At 32.1% G+C, this 21,003-nt stretch overlaps 5 protein-coding genes across 28 annotated transcripts in view; 4 read left to right on the top strand and 1 right to left on the bottom strand.

The window, feature by feature from the left end:
- LOC139775291 (uncharacterized) overlaps window positions 1–4,634 on the top strand; it is a 31,777-nt gene extending 27,143 nt beyond the window's left edge. For 4 of the 17 annotated variants that reach the window (XM_071711171.1, XM_071711172.1, XM_071711175.1 and 1 more), the window contains 2 exons: window positions 137–3,305; window positions 4,220–4,634. In XM_071711171.1, the coding sequence (XP_071567272.1) occupies window positions 137–236 (100 nt within the window). In that variant the 3' untranslated portion in view covers window positions 237–3,305; window positions 4,220–4,634. Of the gene's footprint in view, window positions 1–136; window positions 3,306–4,219 lie in introns of those variants that run through there. The other 13 variants (XM_071711173.1, XM_071711181.1, XM_071711180.1 and 10 more) reach the window with 9 other exon arrangements.
- On the bottom strand, window positions 1,136–7,449 carry LOC139775295 (ATP-dependent DNA/RNA helicase DHX36). Its single transcript, XM_071711189.1, has 14 exons — window positions 7,199–7,449; window positions 5,667–6,197; window positions 5,261–5,450; window positions 5,002–5,176; window positions 4,663–4,811; window positions 4,136–4,268; window positions 3,531–3,726; window positions 3,039–3,303; window positions 2,635–2,927; window positions 2,140–2,566; window positions 1,831–2,039; window positions 1,672–1,751; window positions 1,499–1,590; window positions 1,136–1,381 (listed from the first exon to the last, which is right to left on the bottom strand). The coding sequence occupies exons 1-14, from the start codon at window positions 7,290–7,292 to the stop codon at window positions 1,276–1,278; spliced, it is 2,940 nt and encodes a 979-aa protein (XP_071567290.1). The 5' UTR covers window positions 7,293–7,449; the 3' UTR covers window positions 1,136–1,275.
- A 230-nt stretch (window positions 7,450–7,679) lies between these two features.
- LOC139775297 (synaptic vesicle 2-related protein) lies at window positions 7,680–12,430 on the top strand. 5 transcript variants are annotated; one of them, XM_071711197.1, is made up of 9 exons: window positions 7,680–7,739; window positions 8,152–8,429; window positions 8,943–9,127; window positions 9,211–9,407; window positions 9,494–9,557; window positions 9,649–9,774; window positions 9,866–10,074; window positions 10,209–10,555; window positions 10,693–12,430. In XM_071711197.1, the coding sequence occupies exons 2-9, from the start codon at window positions 8,255–8,257 to the stop codon at window positions 10,794–10,796; spliced, it is 1,407 nt and encodes a 468-aa protein (XP_071567298.1). In that variant the 5' UTR covers window positions 7,680–7,739; window positions 8,152–8,254; the 3' UTR covers window positions 10,797–12,430. The 5 variants fall into 5 exon arrangements, with proteins under 5 accessions (XP_071567298.1, XP_071567294.1, XP_071567296.1 ...); XM_071711193.1 differs by having other exon boundaries at window positions 10,209–12,430; XM_071711195.1 differs by having other exon boundaries at window positions 7,719–7,754; window positions 10,209–12,430.
- Window positions 12,431–12,676: 246 nt separating this feature from the next.
- Viaf (viral IAP-associated factor) lies at window positions 12,677–14,244 on the top strand. 2 transcript variants are annotated; one of them, XM_071711204.1, is made up of 5 exons: window positions 12,677–12,866; window positions 13,101–13,242; window positions 13,325–13,553; window positions 13,625–13,833; window positions 13,916–14,244. In XM_071711204.1, exons 1-5 carry the CDS (start codon window positions 12,864–12,866, stop codon window positions 14,047–14,049), a joined length of 717 nt encoding a protein of 238 aa, XP_071567305.1. In that variant the 5' UTR covers window positions 12,677–12,863; the 3' UTR covers window positions 14,050–14,244. The 2 variants fall into 2 exon arrangements, with proteins under 2 accessions (XP_071567305.1, XP_071567304.1); XM_071711203.1 differs by having other exon boundaries at window positions 13,625–14,244.
- Window positions 14,245–15,409: 1,165 nt separating this feature from the next.
- Window positions 15,410–20,990, top strand: LOC139775296 (uncharacterized). Of its 3 annotated transcripts, none has more exons than XM_071711190.1 (4): window positions 15,410–15,522; window positions 17,382–18,924; window positions 19,031–19,160; window positions 19,283–20,990. In XM_071711190.1, exons 1-4 carry the CDS (start codon window positions 15,496–15,498, stop codon window positions 19,428–19,430), a joined length of 1,848 nt encoding a protein of 615 aa, XP_071567291.1. In that variant the 5' UTR covers window positions 15,410–15,495; the 3' UTR covers window positions 19,431–20,990. The 3 variants fall into 3 exon arrangements, with proteins under 3 accessions (XP_071567291.1, XP_071567293.1, XP_071567292.1); XM_071711192.1 differs by lacking the exon at window positions 15,410–15,522 and adding an exon at window positions 15,915–16,217 and having other exon boundaries at window positions 17,365–18,924; XM_071711191.1 differs by lacking the exon at window positions 15,410–15,522 and adding an exon at window positions 15,918–16,217.
- The last annotated feature ends 13 nt before the right edge of the window (window positions 20,991–21,003 follow it).

Genomic DNA, 21,003 nt, shown 5'->3' with positions numbered 1-21,003 from the left:
TGTATTGATTTTATTATACAATTTAATAAATACTCAACCACTTAAATATTGATTTTTCTACACAAATGTAACGTACAAGTATGTACGTTTTTATTATCGTATTTTTTACTTTTAATCACATCACATTTCTATGCAGACCAAGCACTTCAACTTTAGCGGATTATAGTATGGATCCTTCCTCAGAACGTCAAAGTCAAGAATACCGTGTTTGCCTGTTCACTCATTTAAACAAATAACAGTAAAAGGAACAGTCGCACTTGATGAGTAATTATACGTTTTGCTTATATCATACAATAAAATGATATCCCCCATCTAATATTTAAATATTTTTTTTTTTAAGATAATTTAACTGCAATATTTTAAACAATTTAATTTGCCTACTTTTTAATCACACATCAAAAATATTATTTTCCTTCAACAATTTAGCAATATACACGACTTTTAAATTTTAGCGTAATTAAAAAATGCATGTTTTACTTTTAATCATGCCGTATTCGAATTTACAGAAATGTTTCGAGTTCTTGAAAATCAATGGTCTCTCTTACGGATTTCGATTCCATTGTGTCATAGCATATATTAGAGTCGGAAATTATCTGTATTCAAGAAAAACCGTACGTAGGCATCGTTTAAACAACCAAGAAAATAAAGAAGCGTTTTAATGAGTAATTATTCGCTTAATTTGCTTTTAACCCTTTTAACATTATGCAATTTATTCTAAATAACATCATGTTTTTCTTTCCATTAGTAACAATAAATTTAAAAATTATTTTGATATACAGGGTGTTGCAGGTCAGGTCAATAAAACTTCAGGGTCTTATAGGAAATTGAATTGGGAACAAAAAAGTTTCTATAAACGTAGGTTCGGAAACGCTTCGTTAAAAAGTTATAAGTAATAACAGTTTTAAAAATCACGTTTTTTTTATGATTTTAGAGACATTACTAATCGGACACAATACGTAAAGGTGTGCCGAACGTTATCAAGTCTTATCGCAATGAGCCGACGAGTGCCCCTTTCGCCTCAAATATTAGTCATCTCTCGTAGAAAGTCTCGGTCTATATATTTTATATGTCTGTGATATATACACACATTTATATTTGTTTGATAATAGCAGAAAAATTTAAAAACATAAGAATCTATAAGAAAAAGCTATTTTATGACTTTATTTTAAAAATTATTTTACAACATAAATTTTTTCAACGATGTTTATATTTCTGAACAATATCGAAGCGATTAAATAAATTATTAACATTTACAATAAAATAATGAATGCGCAGTCAATCGACATTATCATCAGTGGAACCTTCGTCATAATATACGTTTAGGCGCGTGTTATCAAAATCCAATTCTGGACCTGTTTGAGATACCAGTTCAATAATGCCTCTGTAACATACCAACACAGAAAAATTCATCGTACCTTCATAATGATTATAATTATTAATATTAATATTAATTTGCAAGAAATAATCGCGTAAATAGTAAATATATATGCAAATTTACTTTAATAAGTCCCCTTCAAACGTTGACCAAGAGACCGTTGCTGGATTCGTAACCTTATATTCCAATAAACTATTCAGAGCGTGTTGAAGTTCCTATATAACGAAAAATTATTTAAAAACAATTTCCTTTCTCTAAGAATGCACATATACATATACTAATACTAATCTGCACACCTGTATCATTTCTCCAGTTCCTCGTTCACAAATAATGTCTTCCGAAAAAGAACGAATTATATATTGTCCTTTTTCTCGTCCTAAAATATCATGTTATTATACGTGCACGATTAATATATTAAATGATAAACACATTCAAGTAGAAAAGCGTTAACTTACTTATCGATATATTTGAACCGGCGAACAATAAAATTGGTACACTTATACACGTAGTGTCATGCAAAAATATGGCAGTAGAGCGTTGTTTTGTGAAATATGTCAAGTATGGACTAGGAAACCTGGGAACTTTACTGTTTACGCTCGACGGATGTATACATACGCTACCGTCTTCCGGTGTCCAAGCATTCACCCCATGTTTATTAATTCGCCTAGAACAGTTAGTTAGAATCAGTATACATTAACGTTGAGCATTATAGATGTTATGTTTCAGTCAAATAATGGAGAATTAAAATAAATCAATGTCTGCACCTTATAACAGCGATGTTAGGATATAATCCTGCACAGACAATGGCTTTTATCAATGCTATGTTATCTGAATTTCTGTTAGAGTTTATATAACTTGGATTTTCGCTGTCTAGAAACTTCATATCATACAGATACTGTGCAAATTGTACTTTCATTTCGGAGAGGAGCTTCAACGTATTGAAAGAGAGGAAATATTCTCGGCAAAACTGGCGAGCATTTCCTCTTTGACATGCAATTTCATATCTTCTTAGAGCTTCTGCGAGAGCAATATGATCACTACATTGTTCCATGCTCAGTTCTAACTTTTTTTGATTAGCCTTTTCTTCTTGCCCTAATGGGCAATAGAAAGCGTCTTTAAATGTGAGACTAGCAGCAATAGCAAATATTGGCTCGACACAGGAAAACAATGCGCCCCACAGAATCATTTTTCCTATAATAAAATGTATGTTACATTAAAATTACAAGTCAGGTTTGCAACAACTGCAATAATAAAATTACCTGTTCTAGGGTCAAGTGGCAAGTGCGCTAAGTGATAACCCAAAGGAGTTAAAGTCTCATGTTTGTCGAGGGCATTGAGTGTCTCAAGTAACTCGAGAGACAGATCAATGGCTCTTAGATCTGGCGGATCCATGACGGTAGCTAGGAACTCTTTAACTTTCCCTAATTGCAGGATTTTTATTTGCAAAATTACTTCTTCTAAGCGCGTTCTCAGCATCTCTGGCAATGGATATGAAGCAAATGTCATTTCTCGTGCTTTTGTATACATATGATAACACTCTCCACTTTTAACCCTATGTAGAACACATAATATATATGTTTAGTTTGATCTATACAGAGAAATTCGATAAAATGCATTATTTTTCTTCTAATATAAAACTATAGTAAAATATAAAGTGTTGCACCTGCCAGCCCTACCGCGTCTTTGCTTCGCATTAGCTAAAGACACCCATTCAGGCTCTAAAGTTTGAATATTATTTTTCACATCAAATTTTCCAAATTTTGTTTTCCCGCAATCTATTACATACACAACATCTTCTATAGTTATTGACGTTTCAGCAATTGAAGTCGCAATGATTATTTTACGAACGCCAGGAGGTGATTCTTTAAATATAAGTTTTTGATCAACTGTCGGCATGCGTGAATGAAGAGGATAGATGACGTATTTGTCTGTAAGAAAAAAAAATCTTTTAATCATGATGCTGTATCAGATTGTATCAAAATAGCTATAAACTTTATAACACAATTAATTATTAGAAAGAAGAAAAAAACTTGATTTTATCTAATTTGAAAAATCAGTTCGTTAATTTAAAGATTCAATATACATATAAATTAAAATTAAACATAAAAGTACCATGTACTTATACTTAAAGCAAAAATAATACATATATACTTACGACTTGGATAATGTCCAGAGTTTAACATCATTTTATTTAAATTCGATATATCCATCATACCGGGTAAAAAAATAAGAATAGCTCCAGGATCTTTTGTATTACAGATATATCTAACTAATTTTTCTATGAGCTCTAATGAAAGATCTTCACTAATTGGATTCCGTAATTGATTAGTAACATGTGTTTCATATTTCTTCTGTAATTATGTAAAATTATTTACCATAGAGATAAATATCATCATTAGTAAACTTTAAATAATCATTATACTTGTATATATGTCACAGTAAAAGTGTGAAATCAGTAAATATATACACTTACTAGTCAATGTATGCATTTAACTAAATTTTATGTTTCAAATTTATATCTTTTAATAAACAACATCATTATCACACGTGATTGGGTTGGGTTAGATTAGCTTTTTTGGGATAGGGACGCAGCCCACTACCCCTCTATCTCGTCACTTACCTCTATCTCTACACTCATACTTATAAATTAGAAATACTCTTGCAAGTGTATATATTTACTGAATTTCGCGCTTTTTTTACTGTAACATATAAATTATATAATTTCTTTCAAGTAGTAGAAAATATATTATTCATATTTACCTCAGCTATAAGTTGTCTAATATAAGGTTGTAATATGTCTAAAAATTCTTCTTTTTTATGTTGTTGTTCTTTGTATCTTTTTAGGTGCTTCCTGTAACCTGTAGGTCCTGGGGGTGGATCGGGAAATTTGTATCTAAAAATTAGAAAACATAATTATTATAATCTATACCTAAAAATTAGAAAAGATATAATTATTATGATATTATAATTATATTTGCATTATATTTATATTAATTTTCTCATGTATACATAATCTAAATCATCTAAAAACTTATTTAATGATTATCTAAAATCTTCATCAAATATATCAATAAGGTGGGATGAGAGATCGAAACCTGTCGATTTGTAGTCGATAAGTTTCAGATTCGATCCCAATCCTCATCTCATATACGCCTTCATAAAATGCTGATTAAAGAGTTGAAACTTTTGAGTGAAAGAGTATGAGGTTATTGTAGTATGAGATTGTAATTCAAGTACAATAAACTAATTTATACATACAGTTTCAATAATATTATGTCAATACTTACTTCACAAGTGATAAAACATCTTCTAAATAAAATTCTTCTACTGGATAAGTGAATCCTGGTATATGTATCATCGGACATTTGTTATAATATGCTGAAAAGCTTTCAGCATTCAATGTTGCACTCATCAAGAGAACTTTTAAATCCATTCTCTAGAAAATATATTAAAAAATATTATAAATCAAATTATAGAACACGATCATATAATTTATGGACAAAATTGCATGTTACAAAAATAACAAAATATATATCTAAAAAAAATAATAAACTAACAGAACATAACAAAATGCAATCTAAATAAAGATAATTATGTAATAACGACATGATGCCACTGAAACTTACTTTCGGAATAATTTGCTTTAATAATGTCATGACGAAATCACTTTCTGTGGTACGTTCGTGAATTTCATCCAATATTACATGAGAGAAACCTTTTAATGCTGGATCACGCTTCATAATTTGTAATAATATACCAGTGGTACAAAACAATATACTTCCTTGCTCTCGCGCTGGAGTTCTATAGATAAAAGAAATCAAAGTGAAAGAACGTCATTTTTTCTTATAAAATAATGTACAGTATAGATATATCACGTAAATTTACTTTTCAAGTCGTATCTGATAACCGACAGAGTTTCCAAGATTTTCTGCTCTTTCCATAGCTACACGTTCAGCAACGGAAATAGCAGAGATCCTTCTAGGCTGCGTGCAAACTATTCGAGTAACGCTACCGTTTCCAGCTTCTAACTCATCATCCAATATAAATTGTGCAACCTGTGTAGTTTTGCCGCATCCTAAAATTTTTTGAAAGGACAATCATTAGTAACAACTTATATTAGTTCCATTGATTAAAATTGGAAATTCGAATAACTAAAAATTACACCAGCATATGTTTAATGTTCAAAATAAAATGTCTTTAATTGCTTTAATAAATGGAGATAATCAGAAATAAAAAATAATAATCATAATAACATTCTATCTTATGTTAGCGAATAACTTTTGCAACATACCGGTTTCTCCACTAATAACAACAACTTGATTATCATCAATCAGTTGTAATATTTCTGATTTTTTTTTATATGCCGGTAACTTTGATCGAAATTTCAACATCGCTTGATAAGCATCCTGCCTCTGCTTTTCTCTGTATTCATTTTGTAATATTCTGTCTGTGTCACTATCTCTTTGCAATTTTGACTGCACATTCATAGCTTTAGCAATATTCTGCTGCATATCACCATATATGATGTTTAAAAATTTTCTTTTAAATTGAGTATCGTGTATTTGATGATACTTGTTGCCATGCTCGGACTTGCAATTTTCATAAGAAGCTGAATTGTAAAAGCTCTTTGAATTATTTAATATAGTCTTAATTCTTTGCTCCACTCCAGGTGATAATCTGAGCACTTCTTGAGCATTTTTTTTCTGTCTCTCTATATTTTTGTTTCTATAATACAATCCTATTTCTTTTCCCCTCAATCCAGGAGGTCTTTGTGCTTGCGAATACGCTCTTCCACGTCCGGATGTAGACGACTGTGTTTGTTCTAAAAAATTTATAATAATTTGCATTTGAGAAATATTTAATTTTTTCTTTATTTAACAAATTTCTATTACTCAACAATGCATACTTTAAAGAATAGCAATTATTATAAAACTGAAATATCAACAGCGTTTAAAGCAAGTGTGTAATATTTTTTAAAAAATAAGGTTTAGGAGTGAACATAAAATATTAATGGGAGTTTTATTTGTGCTTTGTTTAACAGAGTAATTAACTTAATATATCAATAACTAAAAAATTATTTAGTTTATGTTAATAAAATTATTAAGTATGGATTTATTTCTGGTACAAACAATTGAACATCTTGCTAACACACAATGAACGTTACATATTGATTTAACAAAAGACTCTCATTCAACGCCTATTTCAATAAAATCTGTCATATTAGTTAAGTTTATAAAAGAAACATTGCGCATCGAAAAATACACATTTGTAAACATCCATTATTTCTTGATTCATTTCTAAAATCTAAATTACTTCCGAAAACTCCATACGTATATAAAAAGAAAAAGACTATTTTAGACCTAGAATACTATATACATAATAAAAGATAATTGTTAATTGATATATCAGCCAAATTTACAACCGCTAAGAAAATATTTCTCGCAACACGATTCCTTCATTACCTCTTAGCTAATTCCGTCTAGTATAAATAAAGAATCTTTAAAGAAATAAAATATCTGTTGAATTTCAAACCATATTATAAAAGATTTCGTAAGAGTCGAATTACAATCATTTAAATATTTTAAATAATCTAGGCCATTTTCTTATCGTAAAGATTTTACAAGAGAAAGTTGGAGTCACACGTGCTTTCGTGTGACTCCAAAAATCGAGCTCTCACTATATAATTATTTTTCCCGCTGATATTCGTACCAAAAATAAAAAGAAACGATTTATCCAACAGAAGGCTCTCGTACGACAGCAATAATGTGACAAACGACTTTGGAAATGAATTTGGAGCATGGAGCATTCTTCGGGCGATCTTACCGTCTCTGTTGTGTCGCGTGAAGGAGTTCGGCATGCCTCTGAAACCGCGTCGGTGCGACATTTTTGCGAGCGCCAGCAAACAGGAAAGATTCATTAACACCGGCACGTCGAATCTAATAATCTATACGCGACTTCTCGCGTTCTCGCGCAACGCGACGAACGTCAACTTTTTCACGGACAGTCCGATCCAACCTCACTGAGCGTGGTGTCTTTGGTCGCGGCATCCATTTAACAGGTTTTTTTTTTCTTGTATACTCCGCTCTGTTGCACTTTCTGCGCCTGAGATGAAAGAGACGTCTGCGATCAGTGCAGTCAGACATGAGAGAGAAAAAGAGAAAGAACGGAAAGTGCAAAAGTTACAACTACAATGGGTTTGGTTCTGTAGCTGCACTGTCTTGCACTTTCTCCACTTAAACTGAAATAGAGCGTGATTAGACGTTGGAGAGAAAGAGAGAGAGAGAGAGAAGAAAAGTACAAAAGTGCAGCTACAAGGAACAAATTTAATATAGGACGAACACTGGAAGGAGCTGTGCTCGATTAGGTTTGTTTTTCATAAGTATGTGAACAACTATTGGGATTTGAGATCTGTCGAAATTCGTGATATTGAATGAGAAAACTCCGTTTGCTTCTTCTGAGAGCTTAGAAATTTCGCGTCTTATGATGTTTTATATATATATATATATTTTTTTTTAGCTTCTGTTTAGCTTAATTCTTTTACCATTATTAATTGAATAATGCAATGCAAATTTGTTATTGTTAATAAAAAAGAAATTATGCGATCGGTTAGAAATTAGATCAAACCGTGCGTTCTTGATCACTGAAGCAGAAAGTATTCATTATGCATGCGACGGAAGGGTTAACCTGCAAAACGTGTTGACGGTTTCGTGCGGTGCCGCGTGTTGCACGCGAGATTTGGCAGATTTCGCGCGGAATTAATGAACATTTCTCGTCAGAGCGGATCCCGTTTCGCTCGTTTTCGCCAGGTGACCAGGAAGTCGAGGGGATACCTACAATTAGGAACGTATCTATGCTGCGATCACGCTGAAAAGCATAGCCATGTCGGACCCGGATAAGAAATCTAACGAACCGTATCGCCAATTAGAGGAATCACATGGCGCCGAGCTAAACGTTGGTGCTCAAAGTAGTCAAAGTACGTCGAGCTGCCACACGAGCTTGGAGAACGGCACCGAACGGTCGATGGAACTTTCCTCTGTTGTGGTTATACCCGATGGTACATTACGTTGAACTATAATCTCCTGTAATCATATAAGTAATGTAGAAGTATGTGATATATTGCAGTATTTAATTATCTACCGTGTCTTAATTGTACAGAAGGGTTTACTTAACTTTAACACGAAAGAAAAGGACCGTACGCTGTAAATATTTAATACCGCATGATAATATAACACTGGGGAAGGCTGGTTTTACTAATGACTACGTTAAGTTGTGGTAACACGGAACACTGCAAAGTATCCTTAACAACAGTACAATGCACATTAGACATGCATGTGTGCAAGAAATTAGGTGTGTATATTTTCCATGAACTTAGTGTGGTAATAATATATATATATATATATATATATATATATATATATATATTTGTTATCTCTGATATCTGAAAAAAGGCAATATGTTTCTATGTGTACATACATATCGTATGAATCATAAATATCATGTAAAATAATGCAGTATATAATAGCATAATCTAAAAATTATTTAATTAAGTTAAATTAAATCTTGACAGATACCTTTACTGTGGTACAAGCTATAAATGCGTTAGGCTTTGGAAAATTCCAAGTAAAATTGTCTCTGTTCACGGGTCTGTGTTGGATGGTAGATAGTATGGAGATCACAATATTGAGTATCCTAAGTCCATCCTTACATTGTGACTGGGGCATTTCTAGATATCAGCAAGCACTGACCACAACGGTATTTTTTGGACTTACATAATTGTTCTTGTAAATACATGATGATGTCATTCAAATTTATTATTATGGGAATTAAATTTTTAGGTAGTATTTCTTGGTATGATGTTAAGTTCTACTTTCTGGAATAATTTGAGCGACAGATACGGTCGTAAGCAAGCTTTAACTTTGTGCGCGGTGCTACTGGCCTATTACGCATTTCTAAGTTCATTTGCACCAAATTTTCTCTGGATCCTGTTGCTTAGAGGAGTTGTAGGGTTTGCTATTGGTTGTGTACCGCAATCGTAAGTATTTGGTAAGTTTCTTAAAGACGAACAACTAGCTTGCTTTGAAATCTGTTGTTAACATTGATGCGTCTCTTTTTCTGCAGAGTGACATTGTATGCAGAATTTCTGCCAGCAAAGCAACGAGCAAGATGCGTTATTCTACTGGATGTAAGTTTATATAAGTATGCAGCTAATATAGATAATAGTACTTATTAAATGCAAGAAGTATATATATATATATATATATTGTGTTTACTAGTGTTTTTGGGCTCTTGGAGCTTGTTTCGAAGTGGCGATTGCATTAATCGTTATGCCCAATTTTGGATGGAGATGGCTTCTTATATTATCATCCATTCCATTATTTATATTTGCTATAATAACACCGGTTTGTAATAAATTTAGATATTTTCAATGTATATTATTTGTTTAGGAATATTTGAGAATAACGTCAAATAACTCCATATATGTATTTGCAGTGGCTGCCAGAATCTACAGTATTCGATATGACAACTGGAAGAACAGATCGTGCAATTTCGACATTAGAACGTGTAGCTAGAGAAAATAAGAAGCCATTGCCTCTAGGAAGACTGGTTATGGATCGATTTTATCAAGGTCATCATGGTCGATTTAAAGATGTTCTAAGCAAAGAAATGTGCAGAACCTCTGCTTTACTTTGGCTTGTATGGTAAATAACCGCAATATAAAATTAAGATATTAAGTTATTTCAATACTTGTGCAACTATTTTGTAGCTTTGGCGAATAGAATATATTTGTAATATCTAAATTCTAAATATATGTTATTATATATTTTTTTTACAGGATGAGTACAGCGTTCTGCTATTACGGAGTAGTATTAATGACAACTGAGCTTTTTCATACATCCTCAGAGCAATGTAGCACATGGGGTACGAACAACGATGAGGGTACATGCCAACTTGACTGTCGATTACGACGTAGCGACTACATCGATCTACTTTGGACAACATTGGCGGAGTTTCCCGGGATATTCTCTACTGTTTTTGCGATCGAGAAAATAGGCAGACGGAAGACAATGGCCTGCCAGTTAGTAATGTTCGCCATAGTGGTTTGCTTTTTAGGCAGGACCTGCTTGTTGAGCAGAGCGTCGTTGACCATCGCCGTTTTCCTAGCCAGGGGCCTAATCGCCGGTGTGTTTCAAGCTGCATATGTATACACGCCGGAAGTGTATCCCATGCATTTACGAAGCATAGGTGTAAGCGCGTGCAGCGCTATGGCGCGAATCGGTGCTATGATCACTCCATACATAGCGCAAGTATTTTTGCAGTGGTCCATCACGGGAGCCATGATCATTTATGCGACAACCGCTTTGTGTGCTGCAATTGCTACGCTTGCACTTCCCGTGGAGACGAAGAATCAACAATCAAATGATGCATGTCAAGAAAATAGATAGACATCTTTGCAACGAAGTATTTTAGCACACTGACCAAAATTTACTATTCTGTTGCATTATTTAGGATACTTTTATTCTTATTGCATTATGATATGTAATAACAGATATACACAATCAGTTCTTGATTAATTGAGAACTCATCTTGTGTATTCATATATGACCATATATGTGAAAAAATAAGCAGCTATTAATACTTTCAATTTATTATTTAATCAAATGGACATCTATATTATAAGTTATATATATCAGTTATATATCTATTTATTATAGTGTTAACAAAGAAAAATTTTTTTATTTGCACAAGGGTTTATTATCAGAATGTTAACTGTAGGTTATTTAATATACAAAGACTGACACATATGCGACTTTCAAGAAAAGTGCCAATACAAATATTAATCATGAATGTTTTATGCTCTCAATTTTATATATGTACTTTTGAATCTGTTTTTGAAGATAAATGATAATAAGTATCTGATGGAATAAATGAATAAAATTAGTTCAGTATGATTGGCTCGTTAATAGACAATTATAAATTCAATTTAAGGCCAATACTAATGACAATTGTGGTAAAGACTGGCATTTGTGTGTACTTGGCCGGAAATAAATGCTTTTTACAGTTCTTTAACTATATGAAATCGTTTGTATGTATCGTATAAAGGCTTTCGAAGCGCGATGAAAAGGTTTATGAGACATTCAGATAATTATAATTATTTTTACACCATGCATTTAGTCGAAATAGATAAATTGAATAAAGTTTTTGTAAGGAATTATTTGTATTTTGCATAAAGAATTATGAAGTTGTGATTACTTTTTGTGTCAATTTTAGGAATTTATCGAGAATGTGTCTCGAGCAGATGGATTAAAAATTTAAATAACACTAGTTATACATGGCATTGGTTTTTAGGAATTATGTATAGGTATTAATAGGAAATTATTGTATAAATTAACATGCAGCGACATTTACTTTAAACTAGACGATATCTCGTTCCAAATCGACATTTGGGCAATATACGGCAAATACTGTGTGTCTCTCTATTAGTATCACGCGCTACATCTTCATATATATTGATTGTACCGATTTCTAAACATCGTACATCTATCGAATTTTAATTTTATCATAAATGACTGCATAAATTTTATTCTTCGTAATCTTAAATATTATATTAAACAAATATACCTATAACGTAACATATCCAAGAGATGCTTCTTCAGATTGACAATAATCAGGTCGAGTTTCAATAGTGATGCCAATACATTTTGTAGTACATATATATTCAAATATATATGTATGTATGTACATATATATATATATATATATATATATATATATAATATACATATGTTCACACACACATTCTTGGCCATTCATTTTCGGTAAATTGAAAAGACTTCGAAGTGCATAAACTAACATTTTATCCGCAGCTTTTATATTTGCTTTAAATTGAATTTATATATAATTATATAATTATACATTATAATTATCTGGACAAAACACGTTATTTATTATAGATACTTCCAAGACAATCTTTTGCGTGTCAAAATTCAATATCAATTTTTACAACAATGTATTAGACAAATATAATAAATAAAATTTTGTAATGTTGAAACGTAATATCCTGTCTTTCTTATGCGGTATTTAGCGATGTGCGTGAAATAAAATAATATCTAAGTGTTATATTTATGTAACTAAATAAATTAGTTATTAAAATCCTATAAATGCAGACAAAATGTATCAAGCTATAATTGTCTTTTGTGTGAGAACCATTGTAATTTTTTTCTGATAGATATTTAACACGTGTTTCCCATAAATTGTAGTATAACAAACAATTTATGCGTAAAACATAACAATGATAGTCTGACGTGCACGTGTGCACGTCAGACCAGGTCAGGCTACGTTTCGCATAGTTGAGAACGGATCAGCTGTCGTTATTAGTCTCCCACGTTGCAATAATTGTGTATATTCGAAGAGATTTTTGTATAAAGAGTACAAAGCAAGATCAATTTCAAATAAATAAAATAGAAGTATCTAATATCGGCTTTTCAAAATGGTGAGTATTAATAAAAATCAGAGTATTTGGGAGATTAAGAGGTTAGACGGAGGTTAACGTCACGCGTGTATGACCTTATATGGTAACGTGACTGTGTAGGCAGAAAAATACTTTATATATATGCCTGTACATTTTAATTTTTTAATAAATTATTGTATAATTTGAAGAAGAAGATTCAGTTGCTTCTGCGTTTTATATTATCCCAGCACCTTCAAATTGATTTCTCAATTTCAGCAAGATCAAACTGAAGATACTGAATGGAACGACATTCTTAGGAGAAAAGGCATCATACCTGAGAAGAAAAAGGAACAGGAAGTTACTGAGGATCAGATAGTAAATCTCTTGGAGAGTACGATAGATGAGAAAACAGGACGTAGTAATTATATTTCTCCAATTAAATCATTTTTGAATTTCTATCAATGCATTATCATGCACTGCTCACGATTTGGTTTTCGCAGCTCCTAATAATTTAGAAGAGAAGACCTTGGACGAGTTAGATGAGCTGGAGGACGAAGAGGATGAACGAGTACTGGAGGAATATCGACGAAAGAGGATAGCAGAGATGAAAGAGCTAGCAAACAAGTCTAAATATAGAGAGGTGCAAGAGATATCTGCAGAAGATTACGTTAAAGAAGTTAACAATGCTGGAGAGGACGTTTGGGTTATTTTACATCTTTACAAGTCTGGGTACGATGAAACAAAGCAGAATAAATCTTAACAGTGAATGTAGCAACGAAACTAACAGTATATGCTTTCAGCATTCCACTCTGTACTCTAATCAATCAGCACCTTGCCAATCTAGCAAGAAAGTTTCCTGCCACTAAGTTTTTGAAAAGCATCTCCACCACTTGTATCCCCAACTGGCCAGACAGCAATCTTCCTACAATATTCATTTATCATGACGGAAATATGGTGAAGCAAATTATTGGACCGCTCGAGTTCCGTGGCATGAAACTGTCTGAAGCAGGTGATACACGTGATTGCAAATTATCGCAAAGTCGCAAGGAAATATGCAAGAAAATGATTGCGCTGTTTATTTTGTTACATAGAATTGGAATGGATGTTGGGACAAGCAGAAGCAATACCAACGAAGATCAAGGAGGATCCTCGACCCAAGATTAACGATGTCTTATTTTCAAGTTTGAAAAATGAAAGCAATCTCGACGATGGTAACGACTGGTAATTTTACCTACATGAGGTTATCAGGAGATTGGCACATATAAATACATAATAAGTATTATGTAATAAAATATTAATGTTTCACATTTTATTTATTTTATTATGTCATATACGAACTCATCACTTGTAAAAGTACTATTTTCAGTACTATTTTCAACTGCTACTATTCATTTTAATAAAATATTTTATTACAATGTTATTTCACTCTATATTTATGCTGTTTCCTATAGACTGTTTATAAAGAATCTATTTATTCAGTAATATACACATTTCAATATAAATTATGTTGCTCAAAATTTAAATAATAAACGATTATTAACTAGAACCAGCAAGCTCTTTAAAATGTTTGAAATTGTGTAAAATTTTAGTTGCATATACTATATAACGTTTATTTTTAATATTATATACATATGAAAAAAATGTACTCTGTGTACAAAAGAACAATATTATGCATATAAAGATTATTTTCGTGTTTTTATGGCAGAGTTTGAATTTTTGTTTAAATTTATATGTATATATTAATCTCTGCATTTTAAAACTGACTAATTAATGTTCAGCGATTAATGATTTTGTTAATTAAATTTTCTCTTTTTTGCGTACACATTATAAATAATTAGAAATAGGATTTTAATTCGATCCCCATGGATTCGGTTAGCGCATTGATTCTCAAATTAGAGAGGATCAGCCGAGTGACTTCTAAAAAAAATAAGTAAAAATATAGTTAAAAAATGTTCACATATATATATAAGTCGCCTATGTTAATTTTATGCCGGAATATGACAATATTTATATTCCCTTCGACAGAAGGGAGCAATGAATATCTTTAATGAATATCCCGTTTTTTTTGGCCCATTTCTATCATTGCAGATTAACTTTAATTTTAGTTTTACTTACTTTTTATTGTTTTCTAATGTCCATTTCTATCAATGTAGATTAACTTTAAAATCGAGATCAAAGTTAGTTTTGACATTAGTAAAAATGGACATAATTAGGGCTAATTTTTAGAACTAGAAAAAGATAAAAAATAAATTAAATCTAGATTAAAGTTAATCTTTATTGATACATGGATATTAGACGATCTATAGATTTCAGGATGGAGTTCTGTTTACAATTAACTTGGTACTGTCCATTTCTTCGATGCAGATTAACTTTACGATCTCGGTTAATTTACTTTTTATCTTTTTCTAGTTAGAATTAGAAAGACAAAAAGTGAGTCAAACAGAGGTCAAAGATAATCTGTATTGATAGAAATAGACGTAAGCCGTGTATTTCGTACGTGTGCATTTCAATGTGTGTGTATGTACGTCGTATAAGCGCGCGTTCCGATTCTTCACATGTTTTTTTGTATCGCGAGACTCATGCTTATGGAGCTAGCGGAAAAATCTATCTTGAATTCTGATCGCGGTAGGTGAAGCCGGTGAAGGCAAGAGAGGTTTTGGGAACCCCGGAAATGGGCAACACCCCAACATCTCGGACGGTAAGGAACGACGATCGTCAGATCGTCACCAAGATTCCCAGGATTCCTAGATCCCGATATCCCATCGCGACGTGTTTTTCCACGCGCATGAAGGCTCATTAATTCGTGCCTCGAAACCTATCGGAAACGTACGTACGATATTTATACATATTTATATATCCTATCGCGGCGCATCGAGTGTCCGTCGTAGTAGCCGGCGTGAATGGGCATGAATACATCAGCGAATGTTTTAGAAAAAAAAAAAAAAGGGCGACGCTGCCAGGGTACCGGGCGACTCTGTTTACATTCGCGGCCGGCGGCGCCCATAGGATATCTTTTTCTACGCGATTATCGCTCCCTCAAGGACTTCTCAGATTTCCCTTTTTGTTTAGTGGCTGAGAGGGAGAGAGAGAGAAAGAGAGACAGAGAGAGAGAGAGAGAGAGAGAGATAGAAAGCGGCTCTTGCGCGTCGCGCCGCGAGGCGTCAGTCGCGCGCGGACGAAAGACGGGCTTGTTTGTGCTTGTTTGACCCGTGGCTTATTGCGACTTGCGACACCCGGACGAATTTTCATCACCGACGAGTCACCCCGCGAGCGAGATCGGATGGGATAAGGCCTGTGACGTATTGCGAGCCCTGACGCTCGCTTTCCTCCCTTTGGCGGGACCAACGACGACGAAGGCGGTTTTTGATTGACGATTTCGCGGTTTCTCGGAAGGTAATGCGGGACGCACACAGATACTATATTCCTTAACTCTGATTCAATCGTTGCTCATTGTTCAATCTGCAAGTCTGCAAGTTGCTTTTCACGTGTCGACCGAGATTGGCGAGATTCTGGAGACAGTGATGACTGTGATGAGCAACGCTTTTTGCCCTTTGTTGCTTTTAGATCGTCGCGTCGTTGACGTTGGATTAAATAAACATGCGATATGCTTGTATAAACATTTTTACATTTATTGCGATTTTAAGTAAGCTAGGCGTGTTTTTTTAATGATTGTATTTAGCAGTTCTTCGAAATGTTGATTGTGAAGCATTTTATTGCTGTAATTCGATGATGCGATAAGCTTAGATCTCTTCTCTGTCGTGGATACCTCGAATTTTAAACAGAGATTTTTCCATAAAAATTGAACGAAGCCTGATTTCTTTGCGATTGACTCTTTGCATTTCTTTAAAATTGAAGAATGAGAACGTGATCAACATCTGTTTTAACTCATGTATTTTTTTGCATTCTGTATTGAAAATACGATATAGGAAGGAAGCAATTGAGATCTTATAGCTATGGCTAATTTAAACGTCAAGATAATGATAAAATGTCACAATTTAAAAAATTTGAAATGTTGAATTTTTTAAATACAATTTGCGAATTTTGCAGATATTTTTCAATAATTATATACATAATGGTTCTTTAAATAATCTGTATATGAACTGCTATTATTGATAAGTGAATGGTTGACGCAATAACATTAAATAAACATGCGATACGTTTGATTATTATGTGGACCTTTATTATGACTTTAAATGAGCTAGGCTTTGTTATATATTTAGTTTAATACAATCAGGAGATTGTATTCAGCTAAATACATAGAAAAGTTCTTTGAAATGTTTATCATAAAGTATTTTATTTCATACAGTTAATCAGAAACAAATAATTCAGCATATTATTTTATCTTCTCTCTCTTTCTTTCTCTCTCTCTCTCTCTCTCTCTCTCTCTCTCTCTCTCTATATCTCATATATATATATATATATATATATATATATATATATATATATATATATATATATATATATATGAGATATAATTTTATTTAAAAAATAGGCAAACATATTAAACATTTTTATCAATTATATTGTTTACTGGCTAAAGGTTCGTACACATTGCAGCAAAGTATGCGGGCACAGAACTGTGATAATATCAGGGAAAGGATGAAGAATGATGTATATTCATATTCTATGAAGTCCTTCAAAACCGTTTTTGTAGAAGATACAAATATTTCTAAGGAGGAAACTATTGGGAGTCAAGCTGCATTGCACAATGTGCAGCTTATACGGAATTTGCCTAATATTTTAAGAAGCAATAATACAAAAACGCCCAAAAACCGGAAACTATTGGACAAGATCGACACCTCCTTCATATTCAGTACGGAAGACGGAAATACCTCTTTGGAATTAAATACGACGTCATCCAGTATTGATTTAGATGTGGAAGCCAATTATAACAAAACCACGTCACCAAAATCGCACCATCAAAGGAAGCAAGTGCACAATCCGTTGAACATACAAGATATTTCCGATTGCAACAATAATAAAAGTAAACATATACTGCCAAAAATTGATCAGTTCAATGAATTACGTTTGTCATCAAGTCGCGAAGAGAACGTACCAGCGAAGAGAATGAAGTATAATGACAAACAGAAAAAACGTTCGTCTAATAAAAAGACGAAAAAAGTAACAGCTCGCAAATCTGGCAGCAAAACGCGAGTGTCATGTAAAAAGCCGGACGCTTTAGCCACTATTCCAGATGTAAAAATTATGAACACCATAGTGCAAAATACTAATAATTTTTTCGAGAATGATTTACTTACTCAGCCAGTCTGCAACCCTAATTTTCCAAATATAAATGTAAACGATTTACATGACATTGCAACAAAATCGGTTGAGCCGTTTAATGTTTTCTATCGCAACAACGAGGTTTACAATTTCGAGAAAAAACATGATGTGAATCTTAATGATATTTCTTACAAACCAACGGAGTTTAACGCAGTGCAGCCTAAAGTCATCCAAAGAGATATTACGAGTTACGAGTTTCCAATGATAGAGAATAATTTGCAACAAGAGTCGATAGACAAGAACATTGACTCTTTTTTATATGGACCTAAAGTATTGTATTCTTGTTCTTGTGCAAATTGTATGTCACATGACAAAGATATTATATTTTATGAAGATCCAGTTTCAACCTCTACAAGCAGGGACGACATACAAGAACCTTTCATGCGTGATTTGTATACAAATATGTATGACTTTTATATTAATGATTACTCTCATATATTTGATGATAATTTAATGGGCTTTGAAGAGACAAATCTTTACTGTGGAGAATTTGGCGAGAACAATATTACGAAGGAAAATGCATACACTGGCACTAAGAGTACAACAGAACTAATTGAAAGCAGTGCAAACATGTCGTCTGTTGACCAAAATAAATTACAAAATTTACAACCTTGCCATATTGATAGAATACAAGATTGTGTAGGATCATGTCCTACAGAACTTGTTACATATCCCAATGGAATAATAAGAATGGACAATGTAAAAACAGTTTTGGACGATATGGATACCTCCAATTTAAATTCGGAAAACTTTTCGATGAACGAAAGCGAAATAATTTCTCAAGATGAAGTACTGATTCCACCGGAAAGTAAAAAAGGTAAATAAAAGATAGAGAAATAAAATAATTACAATAAATTATTATTTCGAGTTTTTCTATGAATTGCTTACTTAATAAATATATATAAATATTATTTTTACTTTAGATTTATGTATTTATCGGTGTTCTCAATGTGGGAAATTATTTAATAAAAAGCATCAGTTATGGAAACATTTTACTCGCTGTGACTTTTACAAAGAGAATTTTAAATGCCATATCTGCAGTAAAACATATAGGTAAGAATATAAAGATAACTATTGACTATTTCCTTGCTGTTTATAGTTATATAAATACATCATATAGTTATAAATATATAGAATGTGTTTTTTGTACATACATGTTATTAATATATTTACAGGCATAAGTCGTCATTAGCTCAGCATTTACGGATAACGCATAACGTTTTATATGGTCTTCACGACAAGTTCTATACTTGTAACAAGTGTTCAAAATCATACGTCAGATTTCGCGCTTTTCAAAGGCATGTGCTTCTTCATGACGATTAGTAAGTCTAATTAAACATCACTGATAACTGGTTTCTAATGTGATGTCCTTGAACTGAGATTGCAATTAAGAAATTGCGAAAATCGTACTTGACATGAACATTATAGAAGTGCACATAGCAGTACAATGTGTTAACTGTTTGTTCGATATATATTTAACTCAACAGATGATTTCAGATTTTACGGATAATTTTACTTTTTGATAAGCTGATACTTAATTTTTTATATTTTTTGTTATTATTTTTGTTATCAGTTATTTAGAAATGTTCCTCTTTGTGTAAATTTTCTTATTAGTGTTTTCTACTAGACCTTTTTTTAGTTTACAGTGTATTGTAGCAGGTCTTATTACTACTGTATTTCTATGCATCACAGATTCTTCATTTTGAGAAGAATTCTTCATTTTAAGCTTTAAATATATAAATAATAACAGATCTCGATTACATGATTAATTCTACATGGGTTTTATTTTAATAAAATATTGATTTAAAGATAAAAGAAAATATTTAATATTAAAAAGTAAAGAAAGTATAGATAAAAAACTAAATTTTTATAATTGAGAAACTTCAAATTTTTCAAGGAAAATATTGAAGGAGTGGAAGTACAGTAGTAATAAACATTAATCAAACAAATTGAGGGCTTTTATTTATATATTTTTATGCAAAAGATTCTAAAGTATATAAGTTGGGTATAACATATTTTACTAATATTTGACTGATATTTGACTGATATTTGACTAATATTTGACTAATATTTGATTAATATTTTGTTCCTTTTTATGCGTTCTTTTTACTTTAATTTACTGAAATGTATCGCCAAAGTTTTTCTCGTTGTAACTACATTTTTTTGTCCTGAAGATGAGAATAAGTTATAAACTTGGAGTATTTGGCAATTTATTTCGGGGACATTATGTATGTTTAGTAACTAATTTCATTTAGCATATATAAAGAAGTACATATTTTATATTTTTTATATTATAACGATGCATCAAAATTTGATATTTGTGTATGTATCCATTTAATACTAGTATATTATTATGCCGAACGTATGTTTATTTAGCCAATAAATAAATATTACTATAAGTTTATATTCTTGAAGAGCTAAAGCAATTCCTTAATAATTGTAAAACCAAATTATTAATGGTTTCTTTACTTGTCCTATACGACTGAAATTAACAATTAAAACTGTTATCATCAAGTAAAAATAAAAGAAAATGTGGCAATACTCTTAGGGAGCGTTCCACTTAACGCTCGCAACGCTCGTGGAATCATTTCAACCTTGTTGTTTGTCAAATGTTAAACAAGGACGAAATGATGCTCGCGAGCGTTGTGAGCGTTAAGTGGAACGCACCTTTAATATGTAATCTTTCCCATAAAGATACGAAAAACATAGTTCCATGGAGGTATGAAGGTATATTTGGTTATTTATTTTAGGATACTTTAGGAGATATGTATCGTTTCATAAGGCATAAAAAGCAAACAGATATTACATGTAGGAATCTTTCATGTAATCGTTTTTGACATTATACCATATCATTCTAAACTAGTAAATATATTGAATTTATTACATGCGTGAAACA

The sequence above is a fragment of the Temnothorax nylanderi genome, unplaced genomic scaffold (genome assembly GCF_030848795.1).
Source record: "Temnothorax nylanderi isolate EJ_2023f unplaced genomic scaffold, tnyl_v1.0 TNYL_tig0096_pilon, whole genome shotgun sequence".
Classification (NCBI taxonomy): domain Eukaryota; kingdom Metazoa; phylum Arthropoda; class Insecta; order Hymenoptera; family Formicidae; genus Temnothorax; species Temnothorax nylanderi.
Note: the sequence above shows the minus strand (reverse complement) of the source record. Positions and strands in the feature narration are given on the sequence as shown.

Bases quoted from the DNA above. Each gene is read 5' to 3' on its own strand.
- LOC139775295 (XM_071711189.1), bottom strand. From the start codon at position 7,292: ATGAATCTTTCCTGTTTGCTGGCGCTCGCAAAAATGTCGCACCGACGC. The intron at 6,198-7,198 runs GTAAGATCGCCC...TAAATTTTTTAG, and splicing joins CACGCGACACAACAGAGACG to AACAAACACAGTCGTCTACA. The intron at 2,040-2,139 runs GTGCAGACATTG...TAACTGTTCTAG, and splicing joins CCTAACATCGCTGTTATAAG to GCGAATTAATAAACATGGGG.
- Viaf (XM_071711203.1), top strand. The intron at 13,243-13,324 runs GTAATTATATTT...TGGTTTTCGCAG, and splicing joins AGATGAGAAAACAGGACGTA to CTCCTAATAATTTAGAAGAG. The intron at 13,554-13,624 runs GTACGATGAAAC...ATATGCTTTCAG, and splicing joins TTACATCTTTACAAGTCTGG to CATTCCACTCTGTACTCTAA.
- LOC139775296 (XM_071711190.1), top strand. From the start codon at position 15,496: ATGGGCAACACCCCAACATCTCGGACG. The intron at 15,523-17,381 runs GTAAGGAACGAC...TACACATTGCAG, and splicing joins ACACCCCAACATCTCGGACG to CAAAGTATGCGGGCACAGAA. The intron at 19,161-19,282 runs GTAAGAATATAA...ATATATTTACAG, and splicing joins ATCTGCAGTAAAACATATAG to GCATAAGTCGTCATTAGCTC.
- LOC139775297 (XM_071711193.1), top strand. From the start codon at position 8,255: ATGTCGGACCCGGATAAGAAATCTAACGAACCGTATCGCCAATTAGAG. The intron at 8,430-8,942 runs GTACATTACGTT...AAATCTTGACAG, and splicing joins TGTTGTGGTTATACCCGATG to ATACCTTTACTGTGGTACAA. The intron at 9,558-9,648 runs GTAAGTTTATAT...TGTGTTTACTAG, and splicing joins GATGCGTTATTCTACTGGAT to TGTTTTTGGGCTCTTGGAGC.